Source organism: Cnephaeus nilssonii, assembly GCF_951640355.1.
Source record: "Cnephaeus nilssonii genome assembly, chromosome: 13".
Lineage (NCBI taxonomy): Eukaryota > Metazoa > Chordata > Mammalia > Chiroptera > Vespertilionidae > Cnephaeus > Cnephaeus nilssonii.
In genome coordinates, this window is record NC_137084.1 from 40,215,999 (window position 1) to 40,234,207 (window position 18,209).

General features: G+C 43.9%; 1 protein-coding gene across 1 annotated transcript in view; it reads right to left on the reverse strand.

Annotated features, from left to right (window-relative positions):
• Window positions 1-18,209, reverse strand: part of LOC307110107 (uncharacterized protein) — a gene marked incomplete at its 3' end in the record, with an annotated part of 89,753 nt that overhangs the window by 24,474 nt on the left and 47,070 nt on the right. The window contains exons 3-4 of the mRNA XM_079789154.1: window positions 966-1,049; window positions 317-412 (exon numbers count right to left, since the gene is read on the reverse strand). Of these exons, the coding sequence (XP_079645280.1) occupies window positions 317-412; window positions 966-1,049 (180 nt within the window). The remainder of the gene's footprint in view (window positions 1-316; window positions 413-965; window positions 1,050-18,209) is intronic.

Consider the following 18,209-nt stretch of genomic DNA (forward strand, 5'->3'; position numbering starts at 1 on the left):
ACAAAGCCATGAACCATTGGCAATTGTCTTCCCTGGAAGAGTTAAAGGCTCAAAATAATGATAAATGAATATATAATTCACTACCATCCTCACCAGAGAGTCTCTCTATGGGAGTAACTAACCTACATATAGCTGCATTATTTTGTGACATGTTTATTTCTAGCCCTATCCCTATCAGGGAAAGGATAAGAATGGCTAGTCAATGAATCTGGACATATCAACTGTCAGAAAACAAGAAGGAAGGGAGCTCCTTGTGACTAAAACTCAAAGTCCTGCCCAAATTCTTGTTTAATTACCAGAAAGAGTCTCCTCCTACCTTCTTGGAAGTTCTCTCTTCTTCAAGGTCATCTTCCAATTTTTCAGCTTTCTGCTGCTCTGCTCTCAGTCTGTCCAGAGCTGCCTGGAGCTTTTCCTATGAGAGAGGAATCACTTCAGGGTCAAGTTATGGGCTCTCTCATTAAAAGAGAGGATTAATGGAAGAAATCAGGTTCATCTCTAAAGAAACTATAAAATGACCATTAGAATGTGTGATTTGAAGGAAACCTGATGTGGTCATGTGTTCTTTAAGACTCAAATGATAGAAGTCACCATTACCATGTCAAGAGAAAACTGATTTTCTTTGCCTGAGAAGAAAATACTTGATCCTATAGTAAGGAAAGAACTTAGGTCTTGATCTACCCAGCTGCCCAGTTACCCCTCATGTCTAAAGAGATAATGAGAGCTTTGCTTGTGGCCGACCAAACCTCTACCTATTAGCACAGGGTCTGAAAATAATCTACTTTTCCTTTAGAGTTTGCTGATCATTTGTAATTGTGTGGAATATATAGAAATGTCCTTCATGCCTTGGAAGGTGAACATAAGAAGAAAAGTGATCACAGGCAAGAAAATTACAGTCAAATACAAAAGTTGAGGTTTCCCATCAAGTATTATTTTCTGCCCTGTCTTTCCTCCATCCTATCTGTTACCTTGTACTCCTGGGCAATCTCCTCCATGAGGAATGTTTGGTGACCACGGTGTTCTCGAGACCGTTCACAAAGCCAGCAAATGATCTTCTCATCCACCTTGCAGAAGAGCAGGAGTCTTTCTCCATGTTGCACACAAAGATCCCTCTTTTGCTCCTCCCGTGGGCTCAACTTCACCTCCCTAAGCGCCTCCACAATGTTGGCCACATGTCGATTGGGACGCAGGTTCTCAGGCTGGTAACTGATCCTACACACCGGGCAGCTGCTATCTTGGCCAATCATAGACTCCCTGTTGTTTGCAGTGATGCAGGCTTGGCAAAATGTGTGCCCACAGTCCAGGCTCATGGGTTCTGTTAGGAGCTCCAGGCAGATGGGGCAGGTCACCTCCTCCTTTATGTTCACCAGGATTCCTGAAGCCATCGCAGCTGGTCCCCTGCTACTATCTGTCCTGATATGAGGTTTCTGTTGCTCACCGATCTCTGCCTGATTAGAAAGATTAAAGAGGGTCAGAGTAAGAATGGTAGGAATAAATGTTGCTAATTATGTAGAAATGAAGGATGGGGCAAGAACAGATATAGAAGGATAAAAAAGAAATGGTAAAGAAACAAGGCAAGGAGCATGGTGACCTAGTAAAAAAGGCCATTTATAACAATACTAGAGGTCTGGTGCATGAAATTCGTACATGGGGAGGGTCCCTCAGCCTGGCCTGCACCCTCTCGCAATCCAGGACCCCTCTCACAATCTGTGACTGCTAGCTCCTAACTGCTTGCCTGCCTGATCACCCTAACCACTCTGCCTGCCTGCCTGATCACCCCAACTGCTCACCTGCCTGCCTGATTGCTCCTAACCACTTGCCTCCTGCCTGATTGCCCCTAACTGCTCACCTGCCTGCCTGATTACCCCTAACCACTTGCCTCCTGCCTGATCACCCCTAACTGCTCGCCTGCTTGCCTGATTGCCCCTAACTGCTTCCCTGACTGGCTCATTGCCCCTAACCCCCTCTACCTCTGTCCCCGCCACTGCGGCTTCATCCAGAAGGAGTTCGGCTGTCAAGTCTAATTAGCATATTACACTTTTATTATTATAGATTATTTATTTTTTGTTAATCCTCACTTGAGGATATTTTTGCCATTGATTTTTAGACAGAGTAGAAGGGAGCGAGGGACAAGAGAGAAAGAGAGAGATAGAGCGAGATATGATTGTGAGAGAGACACATCAATTGGTTGTCTGATACAGGTACCCATATCTGGGTGGTGATCAAACCTGCAACCCTGGTAAGTGTCCTTGACCTTTCCATGCACTGGCCAACACTGTAACCACTGAGAAATTACTGCCAGGCACATAAGAATTTTAAATACTTTTATTTACTCTGACATGACAAATTTCATTTTCATCTGTGCAATGGTCGTTATTGCCCTTTACTTTTACTAAACCAAAGGATGACTTGAGGCCTTTATTACAAAGAAAAGATGTTTGTGTGACCCAGCATCTCTTCTGCTTAATCTTTCCTATGCAAAACACATCCACAAACCACTTTTGGGTCTGGACATTTATACCTGCTCTTCTCTCATCAGGCAATGCTGCCCTGGTATCAGTAGGACCCACCATCATCCTTCAGTTAACAATCTCCTTCCATGTCCCTTTATCAGAAAGACCTGCTCTGACTTGCTTATTTATAGTGCAACTATTGCCATCATTTGCTGTGTTTCAAAGTATCTCTCATTATTATGACACTAGAGGCCCAGTGCATGAAATTCATGCATGGGTAGGGTCTTTAGGCCAGGCCAGTGATCAGGGCCAATCGAGGCCTTCCAGCTGCTGGCTGGGGCCTTCCTTCCCCAGCTGCTGGCTGCTGACCTGGGCCTTCCTTTGTTCCATGCCATCCCCAGGTGGTCAGCGCATGTCATAGCGAGTGATCAAACTCCCGGTGTCCTGGTCGAACTCCCAAGGGGACACTTTGCATATTAGGCTTTTATATATATATACACATCATATGTAACAATGTGTTTGTGTAAATGGCAAGAGCAAACCCTTTATCAGATGTGTACATAAAGTTAGTGAGTGACTTACAAAGACCATTTATTTTCAATACACAGAGTTGCAATGATCCTAATGTATTCAGGGTCCCCCTTCCTACCTTACAGGATTCATCAAAGATAAAATAGGTAACTTAGGAGGTTCTGGGGGGTCTTGTTGGATAAATAGTAAAATTTCAGGTTTGCCTGGAAATATGCCAAGGACATTCAGCCTAATGGTCTGTATGCATATTGATGATGGGGAGTGAGATAGCATAAAGATACCCATAGGATCACACAAGTCACATATCTGAAAAAATAGAAACACAGATGAAGTAAATATCAGTCTTGCAAAAGAAATCTCAAAATATTAGGCAAGATCATTCAACTAACTTTTCATCACTATGAATTATATGCTAACAACTAAACTAATACCCATTAACACAGAAATGAGTCTAAATAGACAGTTTAAACCACTGTGACCCTGACATCCACCTGGAAAGTAACAGTAAATTAAGCCATATATATATATATATATATATGCTGATGTGAAAAAAAAAAACAAAAAAAACTACTAGAGAGATGTGCATGTTGTTGGGAAATCAAATTATTGGGGCAGATAAAGGGTTGTCCAGCAATTCAAACTTAAATACCTAAGGGTTGAACTGAAACCTGAAGAAGGTGAGGAAATAAGGCATATGGGAGAGAAAAACAATTTATTAAGTAAAGGAAATGACCTGTTCATTGAAGATGCACCACATTGTCTGAGATGGAAAATGCCAGTGTGGCTGGTATGAGAAAACTGCTAAGCCTTTGGCATCACATGAGCCTACAGTGACTTATGGCACTTAGTGAATTATATAACACTAGCAGCCCGTTTGCACAAAGATTCGTGCAATAGACCTTCATTCACCTGGCTGCCTGCACTGGGGACCCAGGCCTTGGCTGTGGCCACCACCTTCTGCCTTCTTTCAGGGTCGGGGCTTGGCCCCAGGCGGTGGCCTTGGGCTCTGCTGCACCCCAGTGTCCCTGCTAAGGATCGTAGGAGCCAATCCCCGGTGGTTGCCTGCAATCCATGCAGGCTCCCTGCTGGTGCCCAAGGCCAGGAAAGCCTCCACCCGAGGCTTTCCCGGCCTTGGGCTCCACCGCACGCCAACGTCCCTGCGAAGGTTTCCTGGTGGGCGTGGCTTGTGGGTGTAGTGAAGGTACGGTCAATTTGCATATTACTCTATTATTAGGTAGGATTTAGGAACACTTTTCCAAGCGCAAAATTAATCACCAGTGTTGGGCTGTGGAGTAATCGATGGATCCAGTGGGGGATTGGGAAGATGAGTAAGATGCACATACAGTTGCCCAGGGGAGAGATGATGATAGCTTTCAGAAGAAGAAGATGAAAGACATGGAGAGCAAGTGATGAGTGAGACATAGGATGAGGTAAGAGGAAAAGATTGGAAGTTAGATTAGATTATGAAGAACAAAAGGTTAACATCAGGCCTGGTTTTTTTCTTCCTAGAAAGGTAATATTGGATAAATTGTCTAATAAGTTTTTTGTTTTTGTTGTCTGGAAAACTCATGAGGCTATAATAAAGTGGAAGATCAGCTTCCTTACAAGGCCAGATTGTTGACAGCAAAATTAGCCTGATGTGGAAAGTGCATTTGGGTTTAGGAAAATTTCATATAGACCTCAAATGCCAGTTAATATGCTTAGACTTCATTTTTCATAAGGGGATTGTGACTTTAATAACCACCATTGTATCTTTATGGCCCATGGATGCTATGTCTATGGGCTTTCACAATGTAATTTGCACTCTGTAGCTCTAGGCATACATAAACTTAGTGATTTCACAAACATCTATTAAGTCTGGCATCTTAAAAGGCTGAGATAACAGAAATAAAGTACCTTCCATAGCACTGTGAAGACCACCACTAATAGCTCAGCTAAGGCAGCCAATGTCATCATGCCCTGCCTCCTGTCTTGTATTCTCAGCTAACCTAAGTGACCCTGACAGCTTATATCTCACAGGTCACAAGATGGTAATGACCATTCAAATTGGAGATGATGCTGGTGGTCAGTCAAAGAGGTGTGGACAAAAAGAACTGCATGCTAACCTGACTAGCTCAGGAAAAGCCTGTGTGGTAGCCTTGCAAATTCAGAGACCTAAAGTAACCACAGAGAATGGTCTGAAATGAAAAGTTTTTAAACTAAAACAGCAGTTTTGGTAGGTAGTCATGTCCTAGGCTGGTATTTTCCCTGATTTTATTTTAAAGTAAAGTCAATCTTTACTTTAACTGAGCCTGTCTAGTGTCCTTTTGCATCTACGATAATATATCATTGGAATGTCCAGATAATTTTCATTTTTTTCTGGACCCCTCAAACACATGCACAACTGTATGGAGACCATAAATACCCTCATTGTTATTGAGCTAATTGCTGACGTTAATAATCCTATACCCACCTAAATAAAAGAAGAATATGTCTATCATTTTACTTTTTATCCAATCCCAGAGGTTCCATACCCTCCCCTCTTTGCTTTCTTCTGCCTCAGCCTCCCTAATCTATCACCAATGGATTTCATGTAGCACTTATATCTTCTCTTTTGATTCTAATGTACAATGCAAGGTGCAAAACTGCCATTCTCTGGAGCATTATCTCAATCCATTGAGATTCTGCTCCCATCAACTGTGGGCAGTTTGGCTGAAATAAACACACACAAATTCTTCACAGGTTTGAATGTTTCTTAAGTTACCAGAGGGTATCACAGAGTGGTAACACAGTGATGCTCATTCTCCCACCTGGACTCGGTATGGCCCTGTGGCTACAGTCTAGGATCAGGAGCTCTCTCAGGAACTTTAAGTAAATGGGACTATGAAGCAATAAAGAAAGAAAAAATCTCAGTAGATATTTATGTCTTGATGGTTGCCACAGTTTGATGGTAAAAGAAAGATCTTTAGTATCAGTTAATAAATTTTCCCTTTGCTCTGTTCTCTGAAGGGAAAAGTATAAAGGCTGCATGGAGATGAATTTAGACCTGCTAACACAGTCTACTAGTGCCATGGTCATCATACATGAAGGGACCTTGGTAAGGAATGAGGCTGAAGGAGAACAGAAGTGTATTCCAGCTAGTGGTCCAGATACTGAAAACAGTACAGAGGCTATATGCAATTAGCCCCTGGCTGAGGATCAGGGATAGACATTGTATCAGGGTAGATATCATTTAATATCTATTCCTGTTTTATGTCTCCAGCATGATCCAAATTTGGGATAGGAACCTCCAATTGTTTTGCATCTCATTCATGATCCAACCAATCCTGAGACCCACCAGGAGCCTGGAGAGGAGGGAGGGGAGGGTATGCATTCTGCCTGGGGGCTGCAGAATTTATTTTTATGGTAGGGCTACAAGGAGCAAAGGTCAAAGCAGCTGCTGCCACAGGACAAAGAAGAGGAAAGTGCAGAGGAGCTTGAGTCCTCACACATGGAGTTTGACCCCACCACTACCTGAGCAGTGACCAGGGCTCCACAGCAGGCAGGGAGATAGATATGGGAACACGAGTGGTGTCTGCGCTAGAAGGATATCATAAATGTTAAGCCCATCCTGGAGGACTTAGGAGTTTGTGCCCCATAGGAGGCTCTCTGGGGACCTGCACCAGAAACCTGAACCCACAGAGTGTCTGCCTTCAAAAACCTACAAGGCTTGTACCCAGAAGAACCCTAGGGGTGTAGGGTACAGGAGATTCTTTTTTTAAAGGGCAGGTGCACAGGACTTAAAGGTCTTACAGGACTTGCTCCATGACCCGCGCAAAATCAGGTTTGAGAAGTGCCTAGACCAAGTGCAAAGGAAATTTTTCTTCTGCAGGAGTGGAAGCCTGAGGCTGAGACCTGGGGAGTGGAGGCGAAATTGGTGCTCCACCCCCTTCCTTATGAGATCAGGCTACAGCTCTCTTTAACCAGTCAGTGCTCCTGGGTGTGCCCGCCCCTTTCCCCTGCTGCAGCCCCGCCCACAGAGCTGACGGTGGAGTGTTAGGCCCCAACGACTCTACTGATTTGGCCTCTGCCAGCACTAAGGCCCAGCCCCACCTTTTGGGCCTCAGGCTCCGGTTGTGGGGTGGGAGGGGCTGCGTTTTCCTGCCCAGAGGTCTGAAATAATGAAAGACACAGTTGTTGGCCAACTAGCACCCTTCCCTCCCCCATCCCCCACCTCCTACCCCCCGCAGGCAAGGCACAGAGAGCAGAGCAAAACTCAACCCCATTCTTCCAGGAAAAAGGCCTACTCACTTGTTCTGGAGTCTCAGCCTGAGGGGCAAACTTGGTGATAATTCACTCTCCAAACCAGCTGAGGGAGGAGCAGAGTGAAAATGAAAGTTAAATTCTTAGGGGCGGGGCAGGAAAGGAGGAAAATCTGTGGACCAATGGGAGGCCACTTGGTGCCTTAGCTCAGAGGGGCCAGCGACTACATTCTTAATCCTATCTCAGTTCTGCTCCCTGAAGCTGTTCTCATGGCTCTCACAATAATTCATCTTCTGGAGAACTAGGCTGACCTGAGCTGTGCACTGTCACACACATCAACCTCATCTTGTTCCCTTAGGGATGAGGTGTCATGAGGAGGGACTGAAATGCCTCCTTTACCACAGGGAGGCCCCTCACTGAAGGCCCACCTGAGGCAGTGATCCTGGCAGCTCTCCCCTGTCCTGTGCCTACCCCCTAAGCTAAGTGAACCTGGCCAACTTGTGTCCTGGCAGTCCTGTGAGAGGGCATGGCTGCCCAAATCTGGAATTACCTCAGGTGGTCAGCCAGGGGGGCTATCACAGAGTGGTAGCACTGTGATGCTGGCTTTCAGAACCTGGATTCAATAAGGACAACATGACACTTTTCCTAAATGAACTACATAGATCAAACTACATGAAGTGTCATCTATGGGCAATGTTTTTTAATTCCATTTAACACATAATCTTTATAATCTTAACATAGTAGAAATGAAACAGGAAAGTAATTGTGAGGAATAATTTTATGAGTCAGTGTGACTATCCACTGGTTGCCCAGATTAAACATTATTTCTGGGTGTGTCTGTGAGGGTGTTGTTTCCAGATGAGATTAGCCTTTGGATCTTTTGTCATAATAAATTAGATAAAAGGTCTAAGCAGAACAAAGAGGCAGAGAAAGAAAGAGAGAAAGGTGTTCCTTTTGCTTCCTGCATACCTGGTTGTGTGGGGATATAGGTTTTCTCCTGCCCTGGGACTAAGACTTACACCATTGACTACCCTGGTTCTCAAGCTGTTAAACTTGGACTAACCTGCACCACCAGCTTTCCTGAGTGTCCAGTTTGTAAAAGGCAGGGCCAGGAACTAGTTAAACTCTATAATCACATGAGCCAATTCCTGATAATCAGTTTCTTTCACATATATGTAGGGTATATCTATAATATTGGTTCTGTTTCTCAGGAGAACCCTGACTAATAGAGTATGAAACAATTCTAAAATCATGTGTTAAGTGGCACAGGTGAAATGTGATAATGATCATGGTAATGACTCTGGTGAACAGTGCAATTTCAAAACATGTGTGCCTAAAAATGGCTGAGGGTAGTGAAGGGTACAAGGAGAATGTTGTAGAGATGAAAAGCACAAAGTCATCTTTAATTCAGTATGAGAAAATCATATAATGAGAAGTCAGAGAGGAGAGAGAGAGAGAGAGAGATTTGACTGAGTCAGTGTGGGTGCAGCTGTGTCTTTAACAGGAGAGATAATTAAATAAATGAATGAAGAGACACCCTTACTTTAATTCACTGTTTTCATCGGTCTTAAGATGTTGTTGTCATGACACTTCTTCTGGTATCTTTTCAGATTATTAACACCAATCAAGCCTCTCATTATGCTGTATGAAATGTTGTAAAGATGTCCCTTATGGAAATACTTCCCATGTGCTCCCCCTGCTCCTTATCTCCATGCTTTGTTTCTGAATGACAGACATGGCCCAAGAATAAGATGAGCAAGGTTAGTGATTTTTCAGGAATTATGGTAGAGCTGTGACTGTAAACTTGGAAATCTTGTGGGACTAGTGAATACAAAAGAAGCTACAGAGCGGGCAGCTGTCACACCATTAAGGCCAACAGACCCTAAGAGGACAGTGTGCTAGGATTCATGTGAACAGCCTGCCGAAATCCTACATCATTATACTTACAGGAATTAGACAACAAAGCTTCAAAGAACTCTGTGATTTTCTGTGTTCTTTCCCAAAGTACCTCTCTCTTCCCTGAGCAGTGTTGGGCTTAGCTCTTTTCTCTACAGGTCTCTGCAAAATGGTCTGGAAGCCTGGGATTGTGGCCCATGGAGACTCCATAGGCTCCTTCTCCAGGGCTTTCTTTGCTAAGATTTTTCAGGAAGTCATCTCTAGAGCAAGGATTATGCCTAAAGGTCAGAACTCATTTAGTATACCCTATTTATAAAATGAAAATGCATAAGTGCAAGGCAATAGGGAAACTTCAGTGGGAGCCTAGAGTTCTACTTTCATTAGTACTCTTATGCACACCCACCTTGCATCCACAACTATAAGTTTCATGAAATCAGGTACATACTTTTCCTATTTTGTTGCTTATTGCTTCAGATCTATTAAAAGGTGTTGCAGCCGAAACCGGTTTGGCTCAGTGGATAGAGCGTCGGCCTGCAGACTCAAGGGTCCCAGGTTCGATTCCGGTCAAGGGAATGTACCTTGGTTGCGGGCACCTCCCCAGTGGGGGGTGTGCAAGAGGCAGCTGATCAATGTTTCTCTCTCATCGATGTTTCTAACTCTCTATCCCTCTCTCTTCCTCTCTGTAAAAAATCAATAAAATATATTTTTTTTAAAAAGGTGTTGCATATGAGGATATCCTATCTAATAAAGAGGGAATATGCAAATTGACCGTCATGCTATAACAAAGATGGTGGCACCCACAGTGGAGGCAGGATTTCCATAACACAAGATGGTTGAACCCACAGCGGAGGCCACATTCCCATAACAAGCCCTAACGAGCAGTCAGCAGGGACCTGAGGCTGCATGGCACTGAGCCAGGGCAGGGGACCTGAGGCTGTGCCCCCCTCCCAGCGGGGTTTGATGGGGGACCTGATGCTGCGCCCTCCACCCAGCAAGGCTTGACGGAAGACCTGAACCTGCGCCCCCCTCCCAGCGCTGGGCCGGCGGACCTCAAGCTGCACCCCCTGCCTGGCGGGGCTTGACGGGGGACCTCATGCCATGGCCCCGGACTGGCAGGGTTTGACGGGGGACCTCAAGGCACGCCCCCCCCCACCCTGGTGCTAGGCCGGGGGACTTCAGGCCACACCGTCCACCCTGGCACCGGGCCAGGGGACCTAAGGGTGCGCTGGGGGACCTGAGGCGGTGCCCCCTGCCTGGTGCCATGCTGGGGAACCTGAAGTTGCACCCCCCACCCTGCAGGGCTTGACGAGGGCTCTGAGGCTGCACCCCCACCTGGCAGGGTTTGAGGGGGGACCTAAGGCTGTGCCCCCCACCCAGTGCCAGGCCAGGGGCTTGACAAGGGTGGGGCTGTCTGGGTCTGGATCTAGCCCAGTGGGGGTGGGGCTGACAGGGTCTGGGTTTCATGTGATTTTGAGGTGCCATGGGTGGGTGGGGATTTGACTCTGGGTCCCATGGCATGCCCCAGACTCTGATAGGAGGAAGGTTTTCATATACATTTTACTAATTTTCTTTCATCTCTGACACTCCTATTATAGAGAAAAGGCAGATAGCAATATTAACCCTTTGCACTTGCTTGCTTTTTTCTTGATTCCTTTATTCTAATGCTAACCATGTCGAGTCACACTCGACATCCGAGTGCAAAAGGTTAAAATATTTCCTCTAATTAATCTCCTTTTAATGTGCACAAATTTTGTGCACCGGACCACTAATATATACTAATAAAAGGGTAATATGCTAATTAGACTGGTTTGACCAGACGTGAATGGGTGAGGTCCCTCCACTTGGCTGGCAATTGGGGCCGATTGGGGCCAACTCTTCCAGTCCCTGTGGGATGTTGACCGGCCGGGGAGGGACCATGGGAGAGCTCCAGGGCATGTCTGGCCCCATCTTGCCCAGTCCTGATCTGCCGGACCCCAGCAGCAAGCTAACCTACTGGTTGGAGCATCTGCCTCCTAGTGTCAGTGCACATCATAGTGACTGGTTGAGTAGTCGACTGATTGAGAGGTCCCAGATTGCTGAGGGACACCCCGCATGTATGAATTTTGTGCACCGGGCCTCTAGTCTATATATATAAAAGCCTAATGTGCTAAGTGTTCAATGGAGAGGTCGACAGATCAGTCGACTGCTCGACCAGTCACTATGATGTGCACTGACACCAGGAGGCAGATGCTCAGGCAAGTATGTTAGCTTGCTGCTGGGGTCTGGCAGATCAGGAGTGGACAATATGGGGCCAGACATGCTCTGGAGCCCTCCCATCGTCCCTCCCCAGCTGGTCAACCTCCCACATGGACTGGGGGAGTTGGCCCTGATTGGCCCTGATTGCCAGCCAGGTGGAGGGACCTCACCTGTTCATGAATTCATGCACCGTGCCTCTACTGTGTTTATGTGTGTGTGTGTGTGTGTGTGTGTGTGTGTGTGTGTGTGTGTGTCACTGTATATGTAATTTTAACTGAATTGACCTTTGGATGATAAATTATGCTTCTATTATACTGTTCTTCCTGTGAACATGATTGCTGTGTCACATAATGAATTAAGCTACTCTCCTGGTGTTATTAACATATCTATGATTCTCCTTTGACAAACTTTAACATCTATTTTTTTATGAGAGAGAGAGAGAACACAACATGAAGGGACAGAGAATGAGGAAAGCAGTCACAACCTACAGTGTAATAGACACGTGAAAGAAGGGAACTGTAGTGGAGGTTTTTCCTAGTTTTATGATCTGTTTTTGAAGGTAGACCTCAATTGGTAGTGGATAGACAGTTATAATTCAGTGACATACAAGCTCATGGCTGGAAGACCAAGAATAATTTGAGGCTTCTGCAGCAGCTAGAAAGTGTCAGAAGAACATCTTTAAAAGAGAGATACAGAGGGAGAAATTCCAAGTTGTACATAAAAACTCTGGTCAAATCTCTGAATTAGACATGTTGGAGAGAGATGACAAGCAGCCCAATTAGGCGAATGGGACTGATCACTGATTTTAGCTCCTGCAAAATGCAAGGGAGAATTTAGAATTTGAATTCAATCAAGTTAACCTACTAAAACACAATAAACAAACAATATTCTTCAGAAAATGAAACAGAATCCTGAGTCTTTGTAACTCCTTTTTTTTTTTATATTTGATTTTTTATTATAGCACTAAGAGGAAAGGTAAACAAAACAAAACAGTCAAAAGGCATTACGCCCCATATAAAAATAACTTCACATTAAATCAAAATGTCAGTGCATTAAAAATACAAGCTGTGAATTGGGAAAACATTTCTGCAAAGCATATTATCTGCTAAATACTTAATATCCAGAATATATACAGACCTTTTACAAGTCAACATGAAAAAAGAAGTAACACAACTTTAAAAATGTCCAAAGCTATTTGGTTAACTAATCTGTAAGATAGAAGACAAGAATACACAATAGGTAAAGACAGATTCTCGTACCAAGTAGTATGAGAAGAACTGAACAGATACATGCAAGAATTATAAAACTAGACCCCATTCATAAGCCATGAACCAAAATGAACTCAGCATGGATTAACAACTAAAATATCAGACCTGAAACCATGAAAACACAGGAAGAAAGCATAGTCAATGAACTTTACCATCACTCTTTAAAATACGGGTTTGTGCCCTAACCAGTTTGGCTCAGTGGATAGAGCGTTGGCCTGTGGACTGAAGGGTCCCAGGTTCGATTCCAGTCAAGGGCATGTATCTTGGTTGTGGGCACATTCCCAGTTGCAAGTGTGTAGGAGGCAGTTGAGTCAATATTTCTCTCTCATTGATGTCTCTAACTCTCTATCCCTCACCCTCTCCATTCCTCTCTGTAAAAAATCAATAAAATATATCTTAAAAAACATACTGGTTTGCATATATCTTCCTAGGAATAATAAAGAACCCAAAAAATAAAGAAATGAGACTACAAAACAATAAGTTTGGCATACCAAAAGAAACCACAAAATAGCAACAAAAACCAAGCAATGCTACATCCTCAAAAGCTAAAGATCCAAAATATATAAAGAACTTTCACAATTTAACGCAAAAAATCAGTATGATTGAAAACTGGGCAAAGGACCTGAATAGACATTTCCCAAACAGGACATAAAGATGCCCAATAAACATATTAAATTATGTTCAACTCATTCATCATCAGAGAAATGCAAATGGACACCACCATGAAATACCAACAAACACCTAACATGGTGGCAATCATCCATAAATCAAAAAACAGAAAGTAATACCAATGAAGTGGAGAAATAAGAACATTCATCCACTGTCAGAAAGATTACAAACACACTGGTGCAGCCTCTAACAAAACACGATGGAGGATTTTTTTCAATATTTACAAAGAAGTACCAGGTAACACAGCTATTCCATTTCTGGCGATTTATACAGAGAAGATATACCCATCCACATATCCACTGCAGCATTATTTGCAATAGTGAAGATATCCCACTGAAAAAAAGGACTATTTTCACAATGATGCTCTATCATCCTATCTAATAATAGAGAAATATGCAAATAACCATCACTCCGCTACGCCCACGATTGGGCAGTGGGAAGCTGGGGGGCGGGACTCAGGATGGCCTAGGGACTTGCGAGTCCCTCCCCCTGCGCCTCTCAAAGGCTGGATCCATCGCTGCTGAGGGGAGACCCCTCAGCGTTCGCAGGTCAGAGCAGTGGCGGCGGTGGTGGTGCCCCCGGACCCTCGAACGCTGAGGGGTCTCTCCGGGGGTGGCGGCGGTGGCGGCGGCACCCGGACTCGCCCCCATCAGCTTTCGTGGGTCTGGGGGCGCCACCACCGCTGCCACCGCTCCGACCCACGAATGCTGAGGGGTCTCTCTGGGGACAGGGGCAGCGGCAGCAGCCGCGGCACCTGGACCAGCCTCCATGCACCTGCACTTGGGGAGGGCCTGGTCAGCAGCTGCTGAGGCTGCTTCAAGGGCCAAAGAGGGAGGCAGGGCCAGACCCCAGCGGCCGCAGCTGCTGTGGGGCCCGGGGAGCCAGGCAGGGCTGGACAGGCAACCTCAGGGTGGGCCTGAGGGTGGGTCCACCGGCTCAGCTTGACAGCAGACAGCAGGGCCTGCTTGGCTGTAGCTGCTGGCGACCCACAACAGGCAAGTGGGCCTGCAGGCAGCACCCAGCAGGGCCTGCTTGCCCGTCACTATGGTGTGGAGCAGGCAAGCCCCGCAGAGAGCAGAGAACCACAGGGAGCGGGCCTAAGGTCAGCAGGACATGCCCTGAGGGCTCTCGGATTGGAGAGGGTACAGGTCGGGCTGAGGGACCCCCGTGCATGAATTTCATGCACTGGGCCTCTAGTTTAAAATAAATTAAGACTTCATTTGACTTGATGTGTAAAGAGACAAAATTTATATCTCATGCCCTTCAAGGTAAGACTAAGTGTTTATTCCAGAAATGACACAATAGCTGCAAATATAACTTCCACATTATTAAATATAAAATAAAACTACACTAATTTTATACACTTCACATTTTTATAAGGCAAATACATAACCAAGTTTGTATTTCAATCCACTGTATTAAAATGGAAACTACCTCTGTATCAACTCAAACATTAAAGAAAAATGAACAACAATAAATATGGCATTATCAACAGAAAAAAATATAAGAAGCCACAGGCAGAGAAAACATATTTGTAAAAGTCGACATAGCCCAGCATGGCTCAGCAGTTGCGCGTCAAGCTATGAACCAGGAGGTCACAGTTCGATTTCTGGGCAAGGCACATGCAGCTGATCAATAACTGTCTCTGATCATTGATGTTTCTCTCTCTCTCTCTCACTCTCCATTTCTTTCCAGGGAGGCCAGGTTGCTGTAGTTCTCCAACATCACATCCATGTACAACTTCCACTAAGCTGGGTCCAGACATTCCCACTCCTCCTGAGAGAAATCTATGGCCACATCCCTGAAGGTCAACGGTCCCTGAGAAGTAGCCATTTGGTCCTGGTTCTGATGGGGTCTGGGTTGTTTCCTCAGGTGACAATATGTTGAGGAGTCACAGAATGTGCCTTCAAAGGTGACCACACAGCCTAATAATCAGCTCACTTCACACTCACAGCCAGAAGGACCTCTGTGAGAGGCTCCAGGGTGGGGACTTCAACAAGGACTTCAGCGCTTGCAGCACCCCTCAGGAGGAGGATGGAGAGCAGCAGCTTTAAAGCACAAACACCCTCCTCAGGGAGAACCTCCATCTTCCTCCTCTGTACCTCTCTCACAATTTTCCTGAGGGAATTTTAGATGCAATCTAAAATTATTCAACATACAAAAAAGTAGAGGACATGGCTCATATTCAATAGAAAAGGCGACCAATGGAGACCAAGTGTGAAATAAGCCAGATGTTATATTTAGTAATTAGGGGCTTCACAGCAGCTATTATTTCTGGGGTAGAAGAACGATGTAGAGGAAAATATACTTACAATAATCACCAAATAGGAAATGTCAGAAATAAATAGAAATAGTTTGTGTTTTTAATTGAAATATTAAAACTGCAATGACTTAGAAAACAAATCCAGGTTTAGCTTATGAAAAATTTGGAATCACAACAGAAAGACTAACTAATATTAAAAGTTGTTTAATAGAAATTACCCAATATGAAAATAATAAACATGTCCTCAATAATCTGTAAGAAATATCAAAGTAATAACATAGGCTTAAGGTACAACATAACTAGTAAAATACAGCATTAAGAAAATATAAAGTCTGCATGGAGATGAATTTACACCCACTAAAACGGCTCACTGGTACAATGTTCATCATACATGAAGGGAACCTGATAAGGAATGAGACTGAAGGAGAACAGAAGTGTATTCCAGCTAGTGGTCCAGATACTGAAAACAGCCCAGAGGCCATATGCAGTTAGCCCCTGGCTGCAGAGACTGTGGTCCAGATCTATTCCATAACTATCTTGGAATCCCTCTCCCACCACAGGTCTTCCAGAAATGGAGAACTGAAGAAATGCTTGTGAGACAGGGACCAGAGCAGACACTGGCCACGTAGCCCAGTGTTTCTATTTCTCTTGGCTAATAAGCAGGTTGGCAGCAGTGGGGAATGAAAATGCCAGACACGTGCTGCAGGAACACTCCTTCCTGTAGCATCTGCCCTGCTGTCTCACTGGAGGGGAGAAGAGGCTCTACTCACTCCTGAGGACAACTGCAGCCCTCAGTTCCCTGGAAAGAGCGAGGCTGGCCAGGAAAGGGAAACATTGACCTACATGCCTAACTGCTGAGGAGCCCATACAGAACCCCTGACCTGGAAGTCATAATGTGAACCAACCCCTACAACATGGAGATATGCCTGGGCAAACAGAGAAAAGGCTTTCTAATGAAAGATAATTACTATGGGAAGAGAAAAGAAGAGCAAATCAAGTTTTTAAAAATATATATTTTATTGATATTTTTAGAGAAGAAGCAAGAGGGATAGAGTTAGAAACATTGATGAGAGAGAAGTATCAATCAGTTGCCTCCTGCACACTCCCTACTGGGTATGTGCCCGCAACCAAGGAACATGCTCTTTACCAGAATCGAACCTGGGACCCCTGAGTCTGCAGGCCAATGCTCTATCCACTGAGCCAAATCATTTAGGGCTGAAATCAACTTTTATCTAGTATATTCACTTAGATTAAAAAAGCTATTCCTGTACTTAAAATGAGAGTAAGTAGCTACAAAAAAAAGAGAACACTTACTTTTAAAATAACGAAATAATTACAGCACAGTACAGTACCTATAGGCATGATGTTATCCAGTAGATCTTTAAAATATATTCCTCTTGCATAACTGAAATTTTAAACCTGTTCAACTGCAGGGTCCTAAAAAGGAAATGACCATTTGCTTCCACTGAGTAGTCGGTTGGTCATGAACTTCCTGGTCTGGATAGTTACCGTGACCTTTATGATGAAGGTTTTATCTTCAAGCAGCCAGGGAGGAAAAGAGCTGCAATTATTTTTTATATCAAAGATCATCCAATGTGAATCATTTGGAAACTCCTATGGACATGCAGGGATGAGAACAGCTAATAATTGATAAGAGAAGCATTTAATTAATTAATTAATCTATTTATTTTAACTTTTACTTCTTTGGAAAAAGATTTGGGAATAAAAATGCCAAAGACAAGGGGGTTCCACAAGTTCTGGATTGATGGGAGTATTCTTTGCAGAAATAATGCCCCTGTTGTCTCATTGGAGGAGAACTGGCTTTTCTTTGTTCCTTAAAACTTGCACCTCACTGCAAAAGTAAGGCTGACCTGGGCAACAGAACACTTACCTACACGGTTGTTTAGAAATCTCACAATTGTACTGGCTACACTACTGTATTTCTGTGAATAATAACTTTTTTTATTTTTTTATTTTAATCTTCACTCAAAGATATTTCCCTCCATTAATTTTCAGAGAGAGTGGAAGGGAGGTGAAGAGACACACAGAGAGAAACATCAATGTGAGATAGATATATCAGCTAGTTGCCTCTTGCACACGCCCCGACTGGAGCCAGAATCAAGCCTGCAACCAAGGTATGTGCCCTTGACCAGAATCAAACCAGCAACCATTCAATCTGCAGGCCAAAAATCTAACCACTGAGTCAAACTGGAGAGGGCAGTAATAACTTTTTAACGCAGAGCAAACATAACCCAAATTCAAGTTCAATTTCAATAACACATATTTACTGTAGAAAAATGAGAAATATTAGACTAGAAAACTGTACAGAAATATTTATTTCATAATTAACTAAAATGTAAAAAAAGTTATAATTCTTTCATCAAGTTACTTTATTTCTTAAAACTAATTAGAGTAATAATGGTGAAAGTAAGCTAAACTAATATGTGTTCTTAAAATAATTTATTGCAGTCACAGTAAGAGGACAGCATACTTGATTACTAATTATGTACTAGCAATGACATTCTGTTATTTAATTTCCACAATAATACCTCAAGTAAGGTTCATATATATAGATTTACAAATGTGAAATAGAATATTCTAGAATTTAGTTTATTTGATCAGGATTAATATGTAGTAACAGCAGAATTATAATAAAATGCTCAATGTAACACACAC